At 37.4% G+C, this 24,007-nt stretch overlaps 2 protein-coding genes across 5 annotated transcripts; one reads left to right on the top strand and one right to left on the bottom strand.

The window, feature by feature from the left end:
- Nucleotides 1-1,402: 1,402 nt before the first annotated feature.
- On the bottom strand, nt 1,403-13,101 carry klhl15 (kelch-like family member 15). Of its 2 annotated transcripts, none has more exons than XM_084398717.1 (4): nt 12,962-13,101; nt 7,477-7,558; nt 5,205-5,916; nt 1,403-4,160 (listed from the first exon to the last, which is right to left on the bottom strand). In XM_084398717.1, the coding sequence occupies exons 1-4, from the start codon at nt 13,020-13,022 to the stop codon at nt 3,051-3,053; spliced, it is 1,965 nt and encodes a 654-aa protein (XP_084254843.1). In that variant the 5' UTR covers nt 13,023-13,101; the 3' UTR covers nt 1,403-3,050. The 2 variants fall into 2 exon arrangements, with proteins under 2 accessions (XP_084254843.1, XP_084254844.1); XM_084398718.1 differs by lacking the exon at nt 12,962-13,101 and adding an exon at nt 7,034-7,130 and having other exon boundaries at nt 7,477-7,609.
- eif2s3 (eukaryotic translation initiation factor 2, subunit 3 gamma) lies at nt 12,790-23,470 on the top strand. Of its 3 annotated transcripts, none has more exons than XM_084398721.1 (13): nt 12,790-12,885; nt 14,315-14,383; nt 15,208-15,271; nt 15,721-15,848; nt 16,123-16,244; nt 17,186-17,280; nt 17,381-17,539; nt 19,525-19,659; nt 19,750-19,844; nt 20,843-20,987; nt 21,105-21,274; nt 22,754-22,926; nt 23,124-23,470. In XM_084398721.1, the coding sequence occupies exons 1-13, from the start codon at nt 12,871-12,873 to the stop codon at nt 23,185-23,187; spliced, it is 1,434 nt and encodes a 477-aa protein (XP_084254847.1). In that variant the 5' UTR covers nt 12,790-12,870; the 3' UTR covers nt 23,188-23,470. The 3 variants fall into 3 exon arrangements, with proteins under 3 accessions (XP_084254847.1, XP_084254849.1, XP_084254848.1); XM_084398723.1 differs by lacking the exon at nt 12,790-12,885 and adding an exon at nt 13,204-13,384; XM_084398722.1 differs by lacking the exon at nt 12,790-12,885 and adding an exon at nt 13,889-13,932.
- Nucleotides 23,471-24,007: the final 537 nt, after the last annotated feature.

Genomic DNA, 24,007 nt, shown 5'->3' with positions numbered 1-24,007 from the left:
CGAACCCAGGATCTCCTGTTTACTAGACAGGCGCTTTAACCAACTAAGCCACGGCGCCACGAGCGCGATTAGCACAATCCCGGCTTTTTTTGCTAAACTGAAACCTATTGCTATTTAGCTTTCGGGATTTATTCGGAATTCGGCGATCTTTTTTTGTGCAACATAGTTAATCACCAAATAAATCATATTTATCGTGTCTGTAATAGCCAAAAGAGACGACACATAACTTTTATCTCATTCATGTGTAATATCCTGACACAACCAACGCAAATTGTCAAATTAATTTAGAAACTCGAGTTAAAAAGCTTACGGCTTTTACATTTCGGATATCCTGTAGGACGACCATTGTATTACAAAAAAGTGTAGTACACTTATGAATGCATCATAGTAAAAATAAAATTGAAATGTTTCAGATCAATTCACCATCGAAATATGATTAGTGAAAAACGATGGGTCTCAAACAAGAACATTAACATTCTGGAAAAGTCCAACATGATCCCAGAATTCAGTTCAATTGAGCTGAATAAAGTATATGACTTTTATGGACTGTTTCCACCAAAAAAAAAAAAGTCAAGTCACAATTACAACACATTACGCTGCAATTGTGAGATATGAAATTACAATGTTAGATAGGCTATATAGTCACAATGTGAGCTTAAGTTGCAATTATGAGAAGTAATGTTGCAAGTACCCTTTTTTTTTTACTCTGAGGTGAAACGTATTGCAATGAAAAATAGGCACAAAAAAAAAAAAAAAAACTCTTGAGGACAAAACACTATTATTTATTTACAAAATGTCTTTCATTCTGGCAAAATTAATATTCTGGATTAAAATTATTCTAAGTGTGGAGAATTGCTGTTTATTGTTGGAAAGAAGAATATTTAACATGCATATTTATTCTACAAACCAAAAAAGCTTCAATATTAATCCAATCCAGTCGCTGCAAAGCACTATGGTCCTAATTTATCTTTAAAGAGTAGGCCTACTTAAAAAGTACCAAGAGACATCTGGCCACATGATCAAAAATACCCATCTGCAAAATGCATAAAGATTCTTTTAACTATCCAAAGTGACTTACATTGAATTGAGGGTATACATTTTGATCAGTTCATGTATTCCATGGGAATCGAACCCATGACCGTGGCATTGCTAGCACCATGCTTTTCGAGCTGCAGGAATGCATTTTTCTCAATACAGCGCACAGTTCTGTTAGACATGGCGACACACGAGCTGAAGAACCGGCTTAGGATTGCAGCACACGCCCTGCTGATGGATCCTCTTACAGGGATAAACCCACAGGATAAGATGCTGATATCTAGAGAAGACAGCGTCTTAAATGCACGTTAAACTTAAACACAACAGCACAGCAGGTGATTGCATTCAATTAGAAAACCCAGAGAGCTGAACAGTTTGAACATTTATTTCTGGAAATTAATTACAAAGTCTTCAAATACCAGTGAACCACCAGATTTTGGTAAACAAGTTAGCAATCTGATTATACTCCTCTCAAGAACAAGATACAGGGCTATGGATTATTATTATTATAGTGGAATAATTGTCTGTTATTCTACTGAAAAAAATAACAAGACAAGGTTATAATCTACCGCTGTGTCTGATTATTACAGTTTGACCCTTACAGACCACAGTTTGGCATCTATATGTACATGAAAATAACATGAATTTTGGATGAGAAATGTCACAGGGCAGAGACAAAAGGTCAAAGTTAGTGTTTGAGGAAGTACAAACCAACCAGGAACTCTGAGGAAACACAGCATCACATGTAGGGTCCATAATAGTAAATGACATATTGCCAAACACCTTCAAGATCTGGCTTAAAGGGATAGTTCACCAAAAAAAAGAAAAAGTTTATGTCATAATTTACTCACATTTATGTCGTTCCAAATCTTTCTTTTCTGTAGAACACAAAAGATGATGTTTTTGACCATGCAGTGAAAACCAATGGAGTCCAAAAAGATGTTTTGGGTCCCAATGAATTTCATAGCACAGAAAAACAAAAACAGACATAAAAAAAAAAATTCCAGTCATTTAGATTTGGAATGACATCGAGGGTGAGTAATTGATGAATAATCCCTTGTACTGCAACTGATATTAATACCTAATGAATGCCTAAACTCATAGAACTGCTATTAGTGTTTCTTTTGACATTAAACACAAGATGCATATGTGCTTTAGCCCTTTGCTGGTGAAACAAAATGTGAGACACACACACACACACACACACACACACACATAGAAAGTAGTTCCTTACATTACACGAATTGGATCAAGGCAAGGCTTTGCCGTTTTAATAAATAAGTTAAAAATAAGCATAAGCACAACTAATAAAGGTCGGAGAAGTAGGAACTACGCGTCCCCTAATCTCTGCTGTCCCCCTTTTCTCCCTGTGCAGTCAGCAGTGGAGGACCGGTGTTATTGTAGAGCAGTAATATATGCCCTTATTCGAGTGCAATGCTTGTCAACGTCATCGTCAAGATTACAATCATTACAGTCATTATCGTCAAGATCCACTACAACATCACTAGTATCAGCACAAATGCATTCTTAGATAATTCTTAGTAAATGTGAAAGAAAAAAAGGGGACTGGGAAGTTTTTTAATTTCTTCAGGAGTTCCTCTACTTCATTTAGTCTCCTTTGCATTTTTCTAACCACTCCTAGACGTACCAGACTACTTGTCGTGGAATAAGCACACATAAAACATGACTTCCTGTGAACAGAATGAAGGGATATAGAAGAACGTCACAGAGAAGACAATGTGGTGAAACATGAAGAGTATTATGTGCTCTACAGGATGATTACAGTGCAATGAGTCAGACGTATGAGCAAAAAGGTCATCTGTATCCGATTTTTATGAGAACGCCAATGCTTAGTACAAATAACAAACCTTCCTTTCTACAATGAAAGCCTAAAAAGGATTTTTTTTTCTTCTTAAATAAGCACTGGCCTACAGTTTAAAAGCTTCAACAGTATTAGTATTACTTGTCACACCTGTAAACGTTTGTCTCCTAAACTGTCTTGAAAGTACAAAGACTCAGCTGCAGCGTCTCACATGTTCCAGAACGTATTCTGGGAAGTGCAAACTACACACTTGCAGTCCGTCCAGTTTGCAAGGCATCCTAGGATACTCGTCCTCTTTCCATTTGTTCTCCTCAGGGTCAAATGTGAGGATAGAGTCGCTGTAATGACCGTTGTAGCAAAGTCCCCCGAGCACCATGATCTGTTTGTCCAACACTGCCACTCCATGCCCACTGCGTCCTATAGGCATTGAAGCCAAAATAGTCCACTCGTCGGTGTCTGGGTCATAAACTTCTGTCGACGGGCAGCCCTGGGATTCGAAAGAGGCACGCAGTATCACACACACCCCGCCGAAGACGTACAGCTTCCCATTGTGGGAGATCATCTTATGGAAGCAACGAGCGTAGTTCATTTTTGACTTGTTCTCCCAGCAGTTGGTGAGGATTGGCGTGCGCCGCGTACGATGATCGGACGTTCCTTCCCGTCCCGGGTCAAAGACGCACACTTGTTTTGAGGTGGAAGAGGAGGTGATGCCGCCAGTGATATACAGCTTCCCGTTGAGCACAGTGCCTTCGTGGCCGTACTTGTTTACAGGGTAAGGATCTACAAACTCCCACTTGTCCTCAACAATGTCATAACGTTCCGTAGAATAAAACGTCTCGTCGCGAGTGCGACCTGCAACGGCGTAAATATACTTCCCGATGACGCCGACGGCAAACTCTGATCTGGGAACGGACATGTCGGCCATGCGTAGCCAGGAGTTCTGTCTGGGATCGTAGCGGTAGACCTTAGAAGAAGCGTGGAACTCTCCGTCCGGGCCTAACTCTTCACCACCCAACAGGAAAGCGAAGTTGTTGACGATGGCCAGGCAATCTGGGCGGAGCGGTACCTGGGGGCCTTCTAGTTCCCACCACACTTTGGGCCGGTGCAGGAGGAGGATCTTACTATTGACCATGCTGTGGCCGATCATTCCACGAAATACAGCAGTCTGGGGTCTCACGGATCTGATGCGGTTGGACTTGGTTTCTGCCAGCGGTTGTTCGTTCACCTGATGGAAGTAGCTGAGCGCCTGGTCTACTTCTAGTCTCAGTTGGCGGGAGTAACGGTAGAACTCTGATGTCTTCACCTATGCAAGGATGAGAAAAAAAACAACACATAAGGGTCAATGACATCGGTTATCGGTTTTTGGCTTTCAAATATAAAAAATTATCAGTTATCGGCCAATATTTTCATATCGGTTCATCCCTACTACTGTTCAAAAGTTTGGGGTCGTTAAGATTTTTTAAAATGTTTTTGAAAGCTCTTTTGCTTACTAAAGCTGAATTTATGCAATCAAAAATACAATAAAAACAGTAATATTGTGAAATATTAATATAAAGTAAAATAATTGTTTTCTATTTGAATAGATTTTAAAATGTAATTTATTCCTGTGATGCAAAGCTGAATTTTCAGCATCATTACTCCAGTCTTCAGTGTCACATGATCCTTCAGAAATCATTCTAATATGCTGATTTGGGAGTTCAAAAAACATTTCTTATTCTTATTCTTAATGTTGTTCTGATTAAAATGTTTGTGGAAACCGTAATACTTTTATTTCAGGATTCTTTGATGAATAGAAATATATATATTGTACAACCCCCAAACTTGTGAACGGTAATGTAAAATGATTTGCATCATGTTTTTAATGCAATTGAATGCCATTTTTGTAAAGAAAATGTAAAAATATAAAAAAGCATTATGTAAAAGGTCTGTTCATCAAACAAAAAGTTATACAGAATTAAACAAAACAGGAAATTATATCATAGAGAGGACCTCTGTGTAGATCATGAAATGTTTCTTAAAAAAACTGCATAATTAACGACAAGTAAATTTAGGTTGTAAAGTGTCATGTGGTACAACTCTCCAAAAACTTAATGATATTCATGAATTCGATTTTCAAATGATTTTTTCCTTTTTCTTACTTGTCACTGACCACTAAACACATAATAAACAAGGAAGCATTGTTACTTTCTCAAAGATATTAACAAGTAAATTTAGGTTGTAAAGTGTCATGTGGTACAACTCTCCAAAAACGTAATGATATTCATGAATTCGATTTTCAAATGATTTTTTTCTTTTTCTTACTTGTCACTGACCCCTAAGCACATAATAAACAAGGAAGCATTGTTACCTTCTCAAAGATATTGGCAGGAGTCATGAGGCAAAAGCGCAGGTTCTGCACCACCGCATCCGTATGTCTCCATCGTCGCCGGTCATGTCTCAGCCATGCCTGCACCGCTTCATACAGCTCAATTTCCGGAAATCGACTCAGCTGGTCACTATCCAGATAAGCCATCAACTTCTCCAAGCTCAAATAGGACAGGAAGTCCGGTCGCGCCATCAGGGGCACAAAGTTCTCCAGCAGAAACGCATCAAGCTGCTCCTGCACGCCTTCCACGCCGACACTGAAGTCTTCCAGCAAGCGCATGACCTCAGCACAATTCTCTAAGCAGATCTTGGCCAGTAGGAAGGAGCAGCAGAACTCTACAGCCTCTGTGAGTTGCACGTACATGGCAGCCTGCAGGATCTCTTGCACCGTGATCATGCTTAACTCTAATGAACCATAATACATGAAGCGAAGGACGTGACCAAACCCGGCTGCCGTCAACCCCTTCATGTGAATCTTATCCTGGTCACGTTCCCGCATATCGGCCGTGAACATGACCCGGAAATAGTCGCTTTGCGTCGCTAACAGAGCCTTGTGCGCCTGGAAGTGGTGCTCCTCGATGAGAAGAGTGACATCGAGCAGCAGTCGCTCCTCATACAAGGCTCGGAAGCCCGACGACACGCTGCCATCATGCACTTGGGAGAGGTACACCTCCACATCCCCCGCCATTAGGCACCTGCAGAGACACAAACAAGCTTATAAATGACACGTCAAGGCAAGTCGATATGTCCCAATTTAGCAGGTCGTCTCTGCAAGGTTGGGAGGACCATAACTGTGATGAAGAGACAGACATTTACCATTTTCTCTCAAGTATTTTATAGACAAGTCTCGTCTCAGAGTTCAATATCAATCAACACAATGGTAAAGGCCTGTTAAAAGGATAGTTCACCCAAAATACATTTTCTGTTATCAATTACTGACCCCGTGGAACACAAAAAAAGATATTTTGTTGCTTTGGACCACATTTCTTTGCATAGACAAAAACAGAAGAAAAAAAGTCAAAGTTTGGAATGACTGAGTTTTGGGGTCAATAACATATAAAAAGACAAAGAAATGAACACTTATTCAGCAAGCACACATTAAATTGATCAAAATTGACAGAAATGACATTTATAACATTCACAAACGATTTCTATTTAAAGTGAATTCTGTTCTTTTGTACTTTTATCAAAGAATGCTGAAAAAAATGTGTCAGTTTCCACAAACATTTTAAGCAGCACCACTGTTTTTAACATTGATAATAATAAGAAATGTTTCTTGAGCACCAAATCAGCATATTAAAATGATTTCTGAAGGATCATGGGACACTGAAGACTGAAGTAATGATGCTGAATACAGCTTTATCATTACAGGAATATTTGTAAAAATACAATAAAATAGAAAAAAGTTATTTTAAATAACCGTTTTTATAGTATTTTTAATCAAATAAATGCAGGTGAGCATAAAAGACTGTTCAAAAGATTTTCATTTTTAAACTTTTGAGCAGCTGCTTAAATCTTTGAGTGAACTATCCATTTAATACAAGATAAAATTAGGCAAATCTTTAATTAAGTGCTTGTTGAACTAAACAGCACTTCCTGAAGTTCTTCATCAGCCAAATCATCAGAACAAATTGTAGTTTAGTGAATAATAGATGGTATAAAAACATGCCAGACTTTAATAAAGCCTCTGGAAGGACTTCAAGAACTTTCACACCTCAGCACTTCAGTTTCTGCTGCTGAAAGCCAAACTCTCTCAAAGCTCCCCCACACACTCCCCCCTCTACCGCACACATACACACACAGCACACTCACCTCTGATTGGCCACGGGCATGTCACAGGGGGGTGTCCGAGCCAATCAGAGGATAGTACCTCTGTGTCCGTAGGAAATTAAATTCTGAAGATATTCACCTAAATGACAAACCGAACAAGCCCCAATCATTAAAATTACGAGAAAAATCACCAACAGACTGAAATGCTAAAGATGCACCAACAACTGAATGTCCCACTGTGTGCAAACAGGAGACAATTACTTGAGGTAGAAGTAAATGGAAGTAGAAGATGACAGAGTACTTTTGACAAAATATCCCTGCTTGCACATTGAAAATGGACCATAATTGTGCAAAACAGAAGCCTTGTATTGTTTAACCATTATTTTGAATATAAAAATGAGGTGAGAAACACTTAAAGAGACACTGTATCCTTAACTGGTAAGGTGGCTTGGAGAAAAGCAGAGGGTGATGACTTTGTGACTTACCTTTTAGAGGCCTCCTGGCCAACGGTCGGCTTCACAGCGATGAAGGGACGTTCACATTTCCTCTGCTTGTACTTGCCCTGCTCTAAAAAGAGATGACATCCAGATGATGGAAAATAGATAGATTATGAATGAAAGTTAATATTTTTACATTACTGTGATAGGCTATTACTTATTATAAAACAGATAGTTCCCGTCCTTGATTGTGATTGGTTGAGCTGCGTTCAAAACTGATTTAAATTACTCTACAAACCGCATTACATCAGTATTACTGTGCCAATGCTTGGCAAGATGGCCGTTCCACTGCTGAAGAACTACATTGCTTAACGGAAGAATAATATTTTTATCAACAGCATTACATTTTTGTGTCTGTGTGTTTATTTTATGAAACCTTGTCAGGTATGTAGAATAACCCATTTATAAAAGCAATTAGCCCAGTGAAGTTGTGATTTACAGTGAATTTAGAGCAGCTCCGATCCGTGCCCAACAACGCCCCTAAGCTGTCCTAAATTCACTATAGCCGCGTTTCCACCGCAGGAACTTTCCCCAGGAACTAGGAACTTTGGGCTGGTACTCGATGTGTTTACACCGCAGGAACCAGGGTCTAAATGAAGTTCCGGGTAAATATTTCCCCCTCCGATAGTCCCTGCTCACGAGGTAGTACTTTTTCAAAGTTCAGGAACTTTCAGGGGTGGGACTTGTGCGCTGCACAAGCTGATTGGTTGTGTTCACGCCGCATTTTGGTTGGATGACTCCACGCAGCATTTTCTTTATTTTTAACCTCCCTTTTAAAAAGTGGCTTCATGCAGTAAAGTTGTCTGTCTGCAAATATGGAATTTAATAAAAAAAACTGGGGGACTGGCGACGAGTTTCAGGCTTTATTATTTGGGTATTTGTGGAAGAGGAAACTTTCTGCGCGTTCGTCACAGCCATCTCACGGCCAATGTCCGCAATAGCTGATAACATACAATTTTATATCTAACGTTAGCATTACGAGCTCTGAACACGCTTTATCAGTGCTCGTCTCTTTTCTGCCACAGCTTTTAATATTAAGTCATTATGTTTACACATTGTCATCTATTGCAAGGCAAACCATGTTACAAATTTACTATAACAGGATTGAAATAGCGCATTGAGGTTGGTAACAAACAACTATTTACAAGACTGTCACTATTTATGATTGATAGACGGGGTTCAGGCTTTTTTTAAGAGTATTTGCGCAAAAGGACATTTTTGCGCGTTCGTCCCAGTCATCTCACAACGTACCTTGTCTAATTTTATACGCACACGAGCTTTCTGAACACGCTTTAGTATCAGTGCTCGTCTATTTTGTTATGTTAATTAGCCTACCTCGTTAGTAAACCAATAACTGCAGCACAGTTTGAATCTCCTCCATACTTATAAATGTGGCGCTCAAAACTGATTACTGTCCGTCGCAGACTGGGAGGAGCAGTTGCGCGCAGTTTACCTTCCCGGTACTTTAGGCCGGCTACACACTGGCTGCGTGGCGTGAGCGTGGCGTTTCTGAAGCGTGTCAGATGCGTGGCGGCTGCGTCGCGTTTTCTGTGTCTTTGCACACCAGAAGCGCGTCTGACGCGGCGCTGCTGCTGCTAGGTGACATATTGGTGACATGGGGAGAGAGTTGTGGAAGGCCTATACTTCATGTTAAACATAAATATATAGCAGCAAAGACAACGTCGGCAGTGTTGACGGCAATATAGACTATAGAATATTTCGTTCTGTATTGACAGGTGCAGTATTTGAAAATCGATAATATTTTTTTAAATTGCATTTATATTTGCATTTATGTCAAACCCTAGACACTTTCAAACATCAAAATGACATTTATTAATATGTATTCGTGTCAAAATGTCATATAAACATCTTTTCCTATTCAATTTTGCCTGGAAACGCTTCCAAGACGCTTGCGTGTCGCGTGAAAAATAGGCGTCGGTTCTATTTCTAGCAGGCACGCGTTTTCCGCGCGGCTCGAGCCGCGCCTGAGACGCGCGTGTCACGCAGGCAGTGTGCAAGCTCTAACCTGTTAACATGGGAGCCGAAATAAAAACGGACACGCCACGCAGCTGAGACGCTTACGCCACGCAGCCAGTGTGTAGCCGGCCTTAGACCGCGGTGTAAACGCAGAAAGCAACCGGTCTGGGGCAAAAAAGGTTCCTGGGAAAAAAGTTCCTGGGACAAATTGTTCCGGGTAATTTCGGTGGAAAAGCGGCTTATGTGTAAACTATGACTTGACATGGCTTATTGCTTTAATTTAACCAATTGTTAATTAGTAATTATTACCAAATGTTCATTAGACACTTAGCAACATCTGATTATTATTTTTACGGTTGAGTAGGTGCCTATAGGCTATGTAATGTGAGGGACTGTTTAAGTTACATTCACATGCAGTCAGTCGACAGATCAGACGAAAGAAAACTAATATCCTATTCAAAACTAACTTCATCCATTTGGCCACAAAATTTAGAATTTCCCAGAATTTGTTAAAATATGATTTTAAATTCACTACCGTTCAAAAGTTTGAGCTAAATACGATTATTTTAATTATATTATTATAATATAAATTCATACTTTTATTCAGAAAGGACACAAAAAAGATCAAAATTGATAGTAAAGAAAAAAGTTCTATTTCAAATAAATCATTTCTAATCAAAGAATTGTGAAAAATATTTATCACGTTTCCACAAAAATCAACAGGTTTCAAAACTGATAAGTAATCAGGGAAGCACCAATAGGAATTATAATTTTTTCGACCAATATCGATTTTAACCAACAACTATTGGCTGATTGCGATACCTATATTTGTCGCTTGCTCTCTTATTTGAACATTTGTCATTAAAATAGATTAGCGTTTCCATCATGTTTTAAATTAGCAAAGTTTAAAAAAGTATGCATTAATGTATACTAGCTAGTTTATTGCTGCATCATCAAATAATTTCTATTGAACATGGATTGGATCCATTTCAAATTCAACAGACCAGCATAAATACAACAGAACAAAAGATGAATATGAAATCAACTACTTTTCAGTTAGGTCTAACAGTAGTTTACGGGTACAAAAATAAAGTAAATCAAATGTAAAATATATTCTTACTTGAATAAATTAAACATACATTAATCCTTATTAAAGTTATTCAGTCAAGAGTAGTGTTTTTTGTCTTTTGTTGTTTAATTAATATTAAAACAGACAGCAGTGCAGCAGGAATATTAGGCTGCTGTCACTTTAAGATCTGCATGGACTCAATATACTGGTACACAAGCACTTTATTTCTCAACATTCATTTAAGACACAACTGACAATGTTTACAAGGATGCTAACTAAAATGGCCATTTTGATATAATTTTGTGTGAATTAGAAAAAGTGAAAGAACTCAATTCAGTATTTGCTTTCCGGGCGTGTGCTTTGGATTTGCGTGCACAAAACTTCACACAGTGAGTAGAATCAAAGACTTTATATAGAGAAAGACAGTGCATTCATATTACTATGAATGGAATTTTTTTTATAAATCCCGCCTTCTAAATAAATAGCCTATTCACTGAATGATAAAGTCATCGTGTCACTGCAGCTGCCATTAGAAGCTCCAGTTGCTATAGAAACAGTCAGTGTTCTGAGACACAAGCTTAAGCGCATTGGCTGGTCCAGCCTGAAAAAAACGGAAGACGTTATTTTTACTTTATTTATGAGACAATTGTTGTTAGATTTCATTGGTTATTTCAAATATGAAATTTAATCGTAAGCTTAGTGAACAGCTTTGGAGAATTATCCCATTCAAATAGATATGAGCCGCACTTGCATGACGGAAATAGCTGCCCAAGAGGAGTTTCAAAGATGGCCGCCGAGTGAAATGACTTGCCTTAAAAGGGACTTTGGTAGAATTGAGTTCTCCTTGGTATCTTCTTGCACTTGAATATTTAAATTCGCAAGGTTTAAAACACGTGCAATGAACAAACTTTTGTGAAGATGCAGCACTGGCCTGATCGGGACAGTGACAGTTTCGTCAAGCGTCGTTCACGTTGGCCCCGAACAGTCCTTATTGTTGAGCCCTGCTGTATTTTGTACAGATTTCATTTTGTTTTAGCAAGTATTTAATTATTTTACCAAGAGAAAAACGTTGGATTATGCAACAGACAGTATACAAACTCAGTGCCTTCATGCAGTTCATTAATAAACCATCAGTTTGTTATCAGCCTTTTCCTCCATGCTATAGCCGATGGTTTTAAACTGATCAAAAATCGTCCGATAAATATCGCCGGCCGATACATCGGTACATCTCTACAGATATTAATAAGAGATTTTACTTGAGCACCAAATCAGCATATTAGAATGATTTCTGAAGGATCATGTGACACTGAAGTCTGGAGTAATGAGTCACCATAGGAATCAGTTACATTTTAAGATATACTAAAACAGAAAACAGTTATAATATTTCACAATATTACAGTAATTTTTTTTTAAATCAAATACAGCCGAAAGGTAGTGTATCAAACTCCAATGTGACATCTGTGTCATATGAAAAAACAATCAATCCATTTTCCAGTAACCACCAGGATGCCTCTGGGTTTTAATTTAGGCCTATACATTTATACAATACCAGGGGTCTCAAACACGTAATCACAGTATAATATACAAAGTACTATTTCCCATAAAGAACTGTTTTCTCTGATTCTGTTCTTTTCTCTGACATTGGTCTTTCAGGTGTAAAACAGTTTAGATAGTTGTTCATAAGAAGAGATTTAAGTATAACATGAGTAGCTCTCTGCAACTTTCAATTGTAAAAAGAAGCTCTCAAATGCAAAAAAAGATTGGAGACCCCTGATTTATACAGTTTTAATTTATAAATACATTTTGTTTTTTATTAGTTTACCTCGTTTTGACTGTCGCTGTGGTAAACTTCTCTGTGTTTAGGGGAAAATGTAATGAATGTTTACAGTCACCTTATCTTAATGACAAATGGGCCTGTTTTACCAGTGTTCAACCTTACAGTACACTCAACGTGGTTTTATACTATTTTCAACTTCAATGGCCTCGTGTTCAGATCCTCAGTAAACGAGATACAAAAACAACGCTTGGCTGATTCACAGAAAAGCATGTATTATGAATTCTGCATGACATGTTTTGATGTCAGGTTTTTTTTATTCTAAAAAATAAAATTAAAAAGTATCTGAAAACGACTGGATACAGACACTAATGGTGTCTTGAAACCTAATGTTCTGTCTTTCTAGGCAGCATTTATAGTCACTGAGTCGCTTTACATGCATATGATTCCCAAACATGCTGTCTATCTAGGGAGCTCACTGGGTCAATATCAGAGGCACAGCCAATAATTACCGCTGACACGTCCCAACGAATGTCAGCCCACGACATATTAAACAATTCTGATGTTTTCGGCTACGGTAAGATAAAACGAGCAGGTTATTAAGCAGGACAACGTTGCGTGTGTAAAATGAAACAATTCCAGCAGGGTTTTACCTCGGCGATGCGACTCCACGCAACCCCGCTTCGACCAGGGAGCCCGAGGTCCTTCGGACATGGAGTGCTGCTATTAGACAAAGACCAGAGAAATTAAATATGAAATCTCATTATCGACGGAAACATGCTGCCCATTGGCGTCTTTAGGTGACAATAAACCAGTGTTATTTGGCCTGAATTGCTAAATGTTGTTTGTCTATAGCCTCCACTGCGTTCGTAGACGCCATATTATTGTCTGCACTGACGTCATTTCCCGATCATTTGTCGGTCGGACGGAAATATTGGAGTTTGTGTCAATATTTTCTGCCTACATGTACAAAATGTTTTAGTTCACCGTCACAGACATTACAATTGCTATGAGAACATAAATCATGGCATAGCCTATATTATGACTGAAGTTCTACTTTCCTTATGAATTAAGAGGTAAGGAAGTTTGAGCGTGTGAAACCTGTTTGATAGATAGATAGATAGATAGATAGATAGATAGATAGATAGATAGATAGATAGATAGATAGATAGATAGATAGATAGATAGATAGATAGATAGATAGATAGATAGTGTGTGTGTGTGTGTGTGTGTGTGTGTGTGTGTGTGTGTGTGTGTGTGTGTGTGTGTTGTTTTTGCATGTGTTCATAATTTCTTTGCATGACTGTGGGGCCAAACAATATGTCCGTTATATAAAAAAACATGCACAATTGAAATGTACAATTTGTTACGTTTCATTACATTGCCACAAATAAAACAATTGCCTCCAATCATAACTACTCAATATGCTTACAAAATCTTCAACAAAAAAAAAAAATAATAATATTTGAATAAGGGTGAAGATGTCAATTCTCTTAGGCCGGACATCACTTTTGGTCTCAACTGTTTGGTGCTTGTCACTAGTAGTGACAGTACTGTCAAAACTACAAAACGTGTGACGTCATAACCCGAAGACGGACCCAGGTTTCATCCCCATCAGTCCAACGTGTGTTCAAGTTTTCTACATGTTAATTACAGATTAGATAAATTATGTTGTTGGATATGTTTGGTATTTTAAGTTTGTTTATGCAAATTCTAGTCTAGGATGCCATTTCCGGTCTGTTTTCTCCTTCGTGGGATTTACTGTCCTTTTCTAGAAACTGATTGCATCATCCCATGCTTACAGGACGCTGTTCGATAGATGCGTTATAATTATTTACCTTATTTTTTGGTGTTCTGCCGTGTAATAGGGAAAAGTAGAACATTATCTATATGCATACATACAACACTACAAAATAATTAGACAGTTTATAAATTTATGGCACACATGTATTTGTAAAAACGGTCAGGCGTTTGCTTGGTCATACTCTCATTCCTTTTCTTTCAAGATGGCGGGCGACGAGTCTGGAACAACGTTGGGTCAGCCTCATCTTTCTAAACAAGACCTCAGTACACTAGTAAGTCTTCATATATTGTTATATAGCGTAATATAAAAGGTTCAAGGTGTACTGGCGCCATCGCCAGTTCGAGTTCAGTGCTCTTGTGCTCTCTGATGAAGGCAGGCGTGCTTGTTAGCTGTGCCGGTGAAAACTCACCACATGATTCATTCTGGGATGGAGAAGGACCCCGTGTAGAAATTACGGATATATTATATACATATAAGTTACATATATAAAAATGTCGTGAAACCACTGGCGTTTGTCATTACCCAAATGTCATTCTGATTAATACAGGTCCTGTCATGTTCTCCTTTGGTCATGTGCTAATACTTCCAAGCTAATTATTCACCGGTGTCTCATGTAATGTACTCGACAGTAGATCTTCCCTTAAGGCAAACTTTATTAACATGTATTCCTTGAAATTAACACAATGATTATTTTTAAAAACTGTGACTTATTTATTAATTACTTGCAAATAATACAATAAAGCTTAATAATTATTGCAAGCTACACTCTGAATCAAAAGCTAGCAATAGCAATTATTTGATTCAATTTAAGCTTGCAACAGCAAATTGCAGCTTCTCTTTTTTTTAGGGGGGAAAACTTTTTCTCTCTCTTAGAGATGCTGTTACAAGTTTTGGAAGTAAAAAAAGTCAAGTATTTATTTTTGGTGGTTGTCGCCCATGACTTGATTGATTTGAATGTTTTGATGCTCTTGTCACTACTGATATTTTTTTAAATTATTATTTTATGTTAGGTTACACCTAAAACAGTTTGCCATATTATTATTTTTTGGCAATTTGCTTGATGATTAGCTTTAACGGATCTGTTTTGCTTTATAGGATGTGAGCAAACTGACTCCTCTTTCCCAAGAGATCATCAGCAGACAAGCCACAATAAACATAGGTGAGATTTCTTTGAACTGTTTTCTCCATACAAACGTTCACATTTGATCCAAATCCAGGTTTTATATTAAAGTTAAAGTCACCATGAAATCAAAATGGACAATTTATGGAATATTGCAGTATTTATTATAAATAATTTATCTGTTCACCTTTTTTAAATTCATGTGTTCTTTTAATCTTTAATCAAAATAACTTCTCCCTCTTGGATCGACATCTCTTCTCTGATTATGTGTTTACTGATGCAAGGGCAGGACAACCTGTCACTCACATGACATCACAGCAACCACAACAATCCAATCAATTCACAATGGACAAAATAAGGTCCCCCTATAAGTTTTCTTGGGTTGAGAAGTCGTTTTCACTCGGATATACGGTCACAATAGGGATGAAAAGATGATTGCAGCTTCTGTTTCATGCTGGCTTTATTTATGCCTATGTGTTTGTCTTTAGGAACTATTGGTCATGTAGCCCATGGAAAATCAACAGTGGTGAAAGCGATCTCTGGAGTTCACACTGTCAGATTCAAAAATGAGCTGGAGAGAAACATTACGATCAAGTTGGGTTATGCTAATGCTAAGGTAACAACATTGTTTGATTTCAAATCTCTAGTTATTGCAAGCTACACTCTGAGTCTAAAGCTAGAAATAGCAATTATTTGATTCAATTTAAGCTTGCAACAACAAATTACAGCTTACGTTTTTTATGGGGGGGGATTTTTTCCCCCTCCAAGCGAGGCTGTTACAAGTAATTTCTTATGAAGAAATGTGAATTATTTATTACTGAGGGTTTGATATTTTTTGTCATGTTTGTTCGCTTGAAGTTTATATCTTTTGCATTGAATCCCTTATCTAGGTGTATAAATTGGATGATCCAAGTTGTCCACGGCCAGAGTGTTACAGGTCATGTGGCAGCAGCACACCTGATGAGTTCCTCACAGACATTCCTGGCACCAAAGGCAACTTCAAATTAGTTCGGTATGTTTTCTAATATACATAACAGTTTTTGCTGCCTAACATTTTTGTGGGAACGAGGAAACCAACATTGGTGGTAAGATTTAAAGAAAGAGAGAAATAAATACTTTTATTAATCAAGGATCAAAAGTGACAGTGAAGACATGTATGATGATCCAAAAGATTTCTATTTAATCAATGCTTTAATAAATTTAGTAAATAATTATAATTAATGCAAATAAATTCTGCTCATTGAACATTGTTTAAAGTATTTCCATTTCCACAAAATATTAAACGGCACAACTGTTTTCAGCATTGATAATATTAAGAAATGTTACTCGAGCACCATATCAGCATATTAGAATGATTTCTGAAGGATCATGTGACAATGAAGACTTGAGTAATGATGGTAAAGAAATTCAGCTTTGACATCACAGGAATAAGTTACATTTTTTAAATATATTCAAATAGAAAAAAGTTTTTTAATGATATTTTACAATATTACTGTTTTTCTGTATTTTTGATTAAGAGCAGCCTTGGTTGAGCGTACGAGACTTCAAAAACCAATTTTAATATTTTCAAACTTTTGATAAGTGTGTGTGCATATAACATACACGTATCAAAAGATGGATGGATGAGGTTTTACCCATGCCATTCGTGGACTCACTAATTAATAATAACACTATAAATAACTAAAAATTCCCTTGATTGAGGCGTGCCATAAAGCTTACATGATAAAATGTTGGTAATATGTACATAACAGTCCGTCATTTATTTATTAGCCAAAGAACAGTAATTTTCTTCAAATCTGCCAGTTTCGGAGGGTTTCAGGTGATTCCAAAAGGCAATACATGTAATATTATTCTGTATTATGTCTTTACCATGTGTAATGACAGTCTGGCTAGTGTTTTGTTTTCAACACTTCTGAATTCCGTTTTATATTTAGTTTATATCATTCTTTTTAGACATGTCTCATTTGTGGATTGCCCGGGTCACGACATCTTGATGGCCACCATGTTAAACGGTGCCGCCGTAATGGATGCTGCTCTACTCTTAATTGGTGAGTATTTACCTCGCAACCTTTAGCGTTTTTTGTCTTGCAAGTAATAACCACATCCTTATGTTGTAAGAGTAGCTAAAGATCTTTTTTACTCTTTCAGCTGGCAATGAGTCATGTCCTCAGCCACAGACGTCAGAGCATTTGGCAGCCATTGAGATCATGAAGCTCAAGCACATACTGATTCTGCAGAATAAAATCGACTTGGTGAAAGAGAGTCAGGCCAAAGAGCAGTATGAACAGATCCTGGCTTTTGTGCAGGGTAAGTGTTTTAGCTCGATGCACTTCTGAAATTTTCATAATTTGCTGGTAGCCAAACAGGAAACCATAAAAGTTTCAGAAATCTTTGTACATGTATACTACCATTGAAACGTTTGGGGTGGGTAAGATTTTTCGACACTCACATCGACTGCTTTTATTTGATAAAAAATACAGTAAACCTGTAATATTGTGAAATATTATTCAGATTTAAAATATTTTATATTCAATATTAAATATAATATTATAGTTGAATATATTTTAAAACTTAATTTATTCATGTGATGTCAAAGCTGAATTTTCAGCATCATGTCTCCAGTCTTCAGTGTCACATGATCCTTCAGAAATTATTCTAATATGCTGAATTGTTGCTCAAGAAACATTTATTATTATCAATGTTGAAAACAGTTGCGCTGCTGAATATTAAAAAAAAAATATATATATATATAACAAAAATACGATTATTTGATGAATAGAAAGTTCAGCTTTCATTTGAAATGAAAATCTTCTGTAACATAAATGTTTTTACTGTAATACTTTATCAATTTAATGCTTCCTTGCTGAATAACGTGATAATAATAATTGATATATATATATATATATATATATAGAGAGAGATATATACATTTTTTTTTTTTTTTTTTTTTTACAAATCTTCGACAAAACTAAGAAAACAGAGCAGTAATATAGTTCTGCTTGTGGATATCTTGTTTACTTGATTTTATTTATAAATATGTTTTCAAAGATTTAATGCCTCAAACCTGACAAATACAATGATTACTTTTTCCCAAGGTTGAAACTGAAAAGGGATAGTTCATCCAAAAATGAAAATGTCATTTACTCGCCCTCAAATTGTTTGAAACTTGTATGATCTTATTTTGTCCTAATTTGGGTGTCTTTACAAAAAAGGACACCAAAGACCAAATCATATAAGCAGTTTTCAGAAAGAATTCCGTGTATAAAATGTGTACAGCGGACAAACAGCAAAGAGATTGTTTACATGTTAGGCAAGTCAAGTTGCGATAACGAACAGGACTACATGGAGAAAAACTAAACCAACCACCTTGACCTGACTGCATTTACCTACTACAGTACACGGATCCATGTGTATAAATACAGTGAATGTGTGATCAGTGCATCAAGAACGCACATACATGGTTTGTTGGCGTATCAATATTACAGACTCATGCGTGCTTACTGTACCATTTCTGTACTTCACCGCAATCATCTTTGCCTTGAGTACAATTCGCATCCATCAAAGCATTACTAGCAAGATGCTGGTTTGCTTCATCCTGCCCGAGAAACGTAGTTTGCGTATCATCTGGCCATACAGAAGTAGGATGTTTTGACGTTCAGTCTGTATTGCACACAGCGTGATGCGTATTTCATGGTGACTCGCGCTCTTCAGAAACAATCACCGAATATGACAGAGCTCGTGTTTTAAAGCGAAACACACTGGAATGAATAATTAACTGAAAATGCAACGCAAGTCTCTATTCTCTCTGCCATCTCTGATTTAATCAGCCTGGACTTCTAAGATCATCTAACTGCCTGACGTAAATTATGTTAATGATGCAATTTCACATGCTTCAGTAATTTGCGTTAAATTATTTTAACGAGTTAAGGATTTTGAATTAATCGCATGCGTTAACACGTTACCGTTGACAGGCCAGAAAATTTTTTTTTTTACGCTTTTAATTTAAAAAAAAAATTTTCCCCGCCGCATATAATGAAAGTGATTAGGGACTGAATCTGTCAGGCTCCAAAAAATTCATCAAAATGCATTTCAAACACATTCAAGTCACATAAGGGTGAGTAGATGATGACAGAATGGTAATATTGGGTGAACAATCCATTTAACATGGACCCTTTCTATTACTCTATATATTCATAGCTTATGTGTCCTCTATATTGCATTGTACAGACTGATGGGTCAACTATGGCTTTATAATAGGATGGTTAAACTTTCTTTCATTTATTTTCCTACAGGAACGGTAGCAGAGGGAGCTCCAATCATCCCAATCTCAGCGCAGCTCAAGTACAACATTGAGGTTGTCTGCGAGTACATTGTAAATAAGATCCCCGTGCCTGTCCGTGACTTCATCTCTGAGCCTCGCCTTATTGGTAAGTGACAGTTTTAATTTGAAGGCTACTAAAGAGGATTTCCTGTGCTCAATGTCAAATTTTAGATGAGTGATTGTGTTTTTCCCACAGTAATCAGGTCATTTGATGTTAATAAGCCTGGCTGTGAAGTAGATGATCTGAAAGGTGGTGTAGCTGGAGGAAGTATCCTCAAAGGAGTCCTGAAGGTAACTTTTGACCTGTTTGATCCAATTTAAGCAACGCTATAATGCGTCTCATCTTCATGGACTGCACCAGATTTGCCAGTTGTTGTCCTGAGATGTTAACACTTGCAAGTGTTTGTGTGTAATTTCAACTCGTCCCTTTTCTTGAAAATGGTTTAAAGATTGAAATGTGAGGTTTATCTTTTTATAAACCTTTTTTGGTTTAGTCAACCTGTATTTGAACAGTAAAGTGGTTTAAAGTGCCTTTCATGCAGTGTGAATATAGCTGTTTGTGAATGTAAAAGGTCTGCAAAGTTTTAAAAAGTGCATAGTGTACAACAAATAGGTATTGTCTCCTAAAAGAAAGAATTGATTCTGAACTGCTGAAAAGAGTTGTCAGCTATTCCAGTTTCACCTCCTTTTGCATACCTACGTAACAATGTAACATATTTGCATAATGCCAGCCTATTGTCTTCATTGGCTGCCCGCGAACGGAATTGATACGGAAAAAAACGACGCCATTGTTACTGTTTGTATCACTGTGTATCAAGTGCCAAGGAAGCCTCCGGAGCTGAAATTCAGATATTGTAATAGTCGGTTAATTTCCGAAACAAGCTGTAAGCGGTAGACCAATCACAGAGTAGGCGTACCAAGCAGAGTAGGCTAATGGTAAAGAGGGTTTAGAGAGACTGAATCTTTGAACAAACCGTTTTCAGACTCTTTGAGAAATGAGGTGATGTGTTTTACATTGGATGTATGTAAACCTATTGTAGAAGTTAACAAAATTAATAACTTTTAAAATAGCATAATAGGGGCACTTTAAATCATGGCTTAACAATAATTTTATGGATTAGTGTGTTACCATAGACATTTTCCTACCCTGCTTATACAGTATTCATTTATTTGTGCATGCATTTGAAAAACCCTGCAGATACTCTGTGAAGCTCTTTCATTGTCTGCTTTACGGCTGCTATTCCTGTTCCTCTTTTCATGCTGTTCTCCTCTGTTTATTTTTGTTCAAGGTTGGACAGGAGATTGAGGTCAGACCAGGTATTGTTTCTAAGGACCATGAAGGGAAACTAATGTGCAAACCTATCTTCTCCAAAATTGTCTCACTATTCGCCGAACACAATGACCTCCAGTATGCTGCTCCTGGTGGCCTTATTGGTATGCAGACTTGAACATTACTGAAATAATGTAATATTTGTTAATTGTTTGTTGTTGTTTCTTTTGTAGTACTAAAGTGGATGATTTATTATTTGCTATGCACATTCTCTGTTGCAGGTGTTGGCACCAAGATCGACCCTACACTGTGCAGAGCGGATCGTATGGTGGGCCAGGTCCTCGGTGCTGTGGGGGCTCTTCCTGAGATCTTCACAGAGCTTGAGATCTCCTACTTCCTTTTAAGAAGGCTGCTTGGTGTGCGCACTGAGGGTGACAAGAAAGCAGCCAAGGTAAAGCAAAATCTCCATTTATTGTTCCACATGGTCCTGGATTTTGAATGAGACCAAATATATGTGTGTTTTAAAGCACCAAAGCTGCATTTATTTGATCAAACATAGTAAAACAGTAATATTGTCAAATATTATTACAATTTAAAGTAACTTTTCGAAGTGAACAAACAAGTCTATTCTTCTTTTAAGGATTAGTTCACCCAAAAATGAAAAAAGTCATAATTTACTCACGCTCGTGTCGTTCCAAACTCGTAAGACGTTTGTTCATCTTCGAAACACAAATGAAGATATTTTAATGAAATCTGAGAGAATTCTGTCCCTCCATTGACAGCCACGCAACTACCACTCTGTTGCTTCAAAAAGTTAATAAAGAGATCGTAAAACTAATCCATATGAATTGAGAGGTTTAATCCAAATGAACAGATTGAATTTAGGCTTTTCACATATAAACATTGATCAGCGAACATAAACAGAAGCTCAAACCGAACCGACAAGCGAACATGTTTGAGCCTCTGTTTACCACAACTGATGTGTGAGTTGAATGTTTATATGTGAATGAAAGACTAAATGAAATCTTTTCATCAAATAAATCGCTCGTGTCTCTTCAGAAAATTTGGACTAAATCTCTCGATTCATATGGGTTAGTTTTACGATCTCTTTTTGAAGCGTCAAAGTGTCAGTTGTGTAGCTGTCTATGGAGGGACAGAAAGCTCTCGGATTTCATAAAAAAGATCTTCATTTGTGTTCTGAAGATGAACGAAAGACAGCATGAGGGTGAGTAATTAATGACAGAATTTTCAATTTTAGGTGAACTATCTGAACTTAAAGGAGAACTCCGGTCAATTTTAACATTGAGCTCATTTTTTTTGTACATTTGGAGTGCTGTCAGTACAGTATTTACAATACCTGTATTTACATCCTGTTTTCGGTCGAAGTCCACCGTAGTCGATTGTCGAGTTCACGCGCGTGATCATAGGTACTAAACCTATGCGCGTGAACTCGACAATCGACTACGGTGGACTTCGACCGAAAACAGGATGTAAATACAGGTATGTGCGCTGGCTGAATAAACATAATTTTTATTAGTATCTTTCACATCTACTGCAGTCAGATTCACCCGCGTTCACTCCGAAGGAATCACTCACATGACCTGTGCACTTGTAATGACACATCAAGGATGTTAAGAGCCTAAAAGCAGGTTTAAAACTTGCCCCATTGAAGTCAACAGGGTGCAAATTTTAAAAAGAGGATAACACGGTGTAGGCAACACCGATTTTTGTCGTTGTTCTCTGTACTGACAGCACTCCAAATGTACAAAAAAATGAGCTCAATGTTAAAATTGACCGGAGTTCTCCTTTAAGAATGATGGTGTGTATATATAGTATGGTATGCAATACATATATATACATCAGTTATTTAATTTATTTTATTGTACCTGCTATTACAGTTTCTGATTTTTCTTATCGATTTGGCTTATAGGTTCAGAAGCTGTCGAAGAATGAGGTGCTGATGGTAAACATCGGCTCGCTGTCGACAGGAGGCCGTGTTAGTGCAGTGAAAGCTGATTTGGCCAAGATTGTGCTCACTAACCCTGTGTGCACAGAGGTGGGGGAGAAGATCGCCTTGAGTCGCAGAGTGGAGAAACATTGGCGGTGAGCAAAATTGAATTCAAGACCTGTTGTTTTGTGGAATAATGTGCATCAATGAATCATGCACAATGAGACCAGGAACTTGTTTTGAAGTAAATGAGTAGGGTCAATTTGATGTCGGCTGTGACTTCCAAACTTTATGTATTTTCCACATTTCATTATTGCAGTTTGAACAGTTATTGACCTCTCTCTTCCTCTAGTTTGATCGGATGGGGGCAGATCAGGAGAGGGGTAACCATCACACCCACAGTTGATGATGATTGAGGAGTGACCCATTCTGTCAATGGCTCGCACTGTCTCTCTGCCGGACATAATTATTCAACCATTTCACACACTCTTGTGCACAGGTCAGCGCAAAGTGAAGCGAAAGGCTCTTTTGAGTGGAATGCACTGGCCCTGTATTTTAAGATGGTCATCATCCTCAGTGGAAGGATTGGTGTCATTTCTATCAAATGCAATGATTTTTCAAGGAAACATTATTCCTTGGCTTGACAAAGATATTGTCAACATCTTTCAGTGATGACAAATAAAAACCTTTTGGATCAAACCATTTGTGTGCTCTCTTTTCTGAAAATTGTGCTTCATTTCAACCACAACAAGACTTTCCTATTAAAACCTAATTTCAAGAACAATATTTGCAAAGTTAAGATGTTATTTTACTGCAAAGCTTGATAGAAAGCATAACAGACCAAGCAGTTTTGTGGTAAACATGCAGGTTCTTAAGTGTCCAAAGGCATTTGATAGTGTGCAGTGACGCATTGTTTTTTACATCCTTTATTCAATTTAAATATCCTAAACAAATATTGCTGTATTAAAAGCATGATTAAGGTGATCTAGAATCATGTAATAAGAGGTTTTTGAATGAGCAGCAGTTTTGTCTTAACAGTGGCAGCTTTAATAGGTGTATTAATAACCTCAGTACAGGTGTTAAGGGGAAAAATAGACTGGATCTGATCATCTCTAGCCAGCCACATAATTTAAATCTAATGAGTAATTTAATTTTAAAATAAATATTTGAGTAAGTATTATAAGTATATATACTTATAATATGTTGTCATTATTGTTATTTCTAATACTTTATTTT

This window comes from Rutilus rutilus, assembly GCF_951802725.1.
Source record: "Rutilus rutilus genome assembly, chromosome: 24".
In the NCBI taxonomy this organism is placed as follows: domain Eukaryota; kingdom Metazoa; phylum Chordata; class Actinopteri; order Cypriniformes; family Leuciscidae; genus Rutilus; species Rutilus rutilus.
The sequence above is the reverse complement of the archived record's forward strand: the minus strand, read 5'-3'. Positions and strand labels throughout refer to the sequence as shown.

Coding starts and splice junctions, on each gene's coding strand:
- eif2s3 (XM_084398721.1), top strand. Junction 15,849..16,122: donor TGGGTTATGCTAATGCTAAG/GTAACAACATTG, acceptor TCCCTTATCTAG/GTGTATAAATTGGATGATCC. Junction 21,275..22,753: donor GTGACAAGAAAGCAGCCAAG/GTAAAGCAAAAT, acceptor TTTGGCTTATAG/GTTCAGAAGCTGTCGAAGAA.
- klhl15 (XM_084398717.1), bottom strand. CDS start 13,022: ATGTCCGAAGGACCTCGGGCTCCCTGGTCGAAGCGGGGTTGCGTGGAG. Junction 5,917..7,476: donor GGCCAGGAGGCCTCTAAAAG/GTAAGTCACAAA, acceptor GTGTCTCTGCAG/GTGCCTAATGGCGGGGGATG. Junction 4,161..5,204: donor CTGCCAATATCTTTGAGAAG/GTAACAATGCTT, acceptor ATCCTTGCATAG/GTGAAGACATCAGAGTTCTA.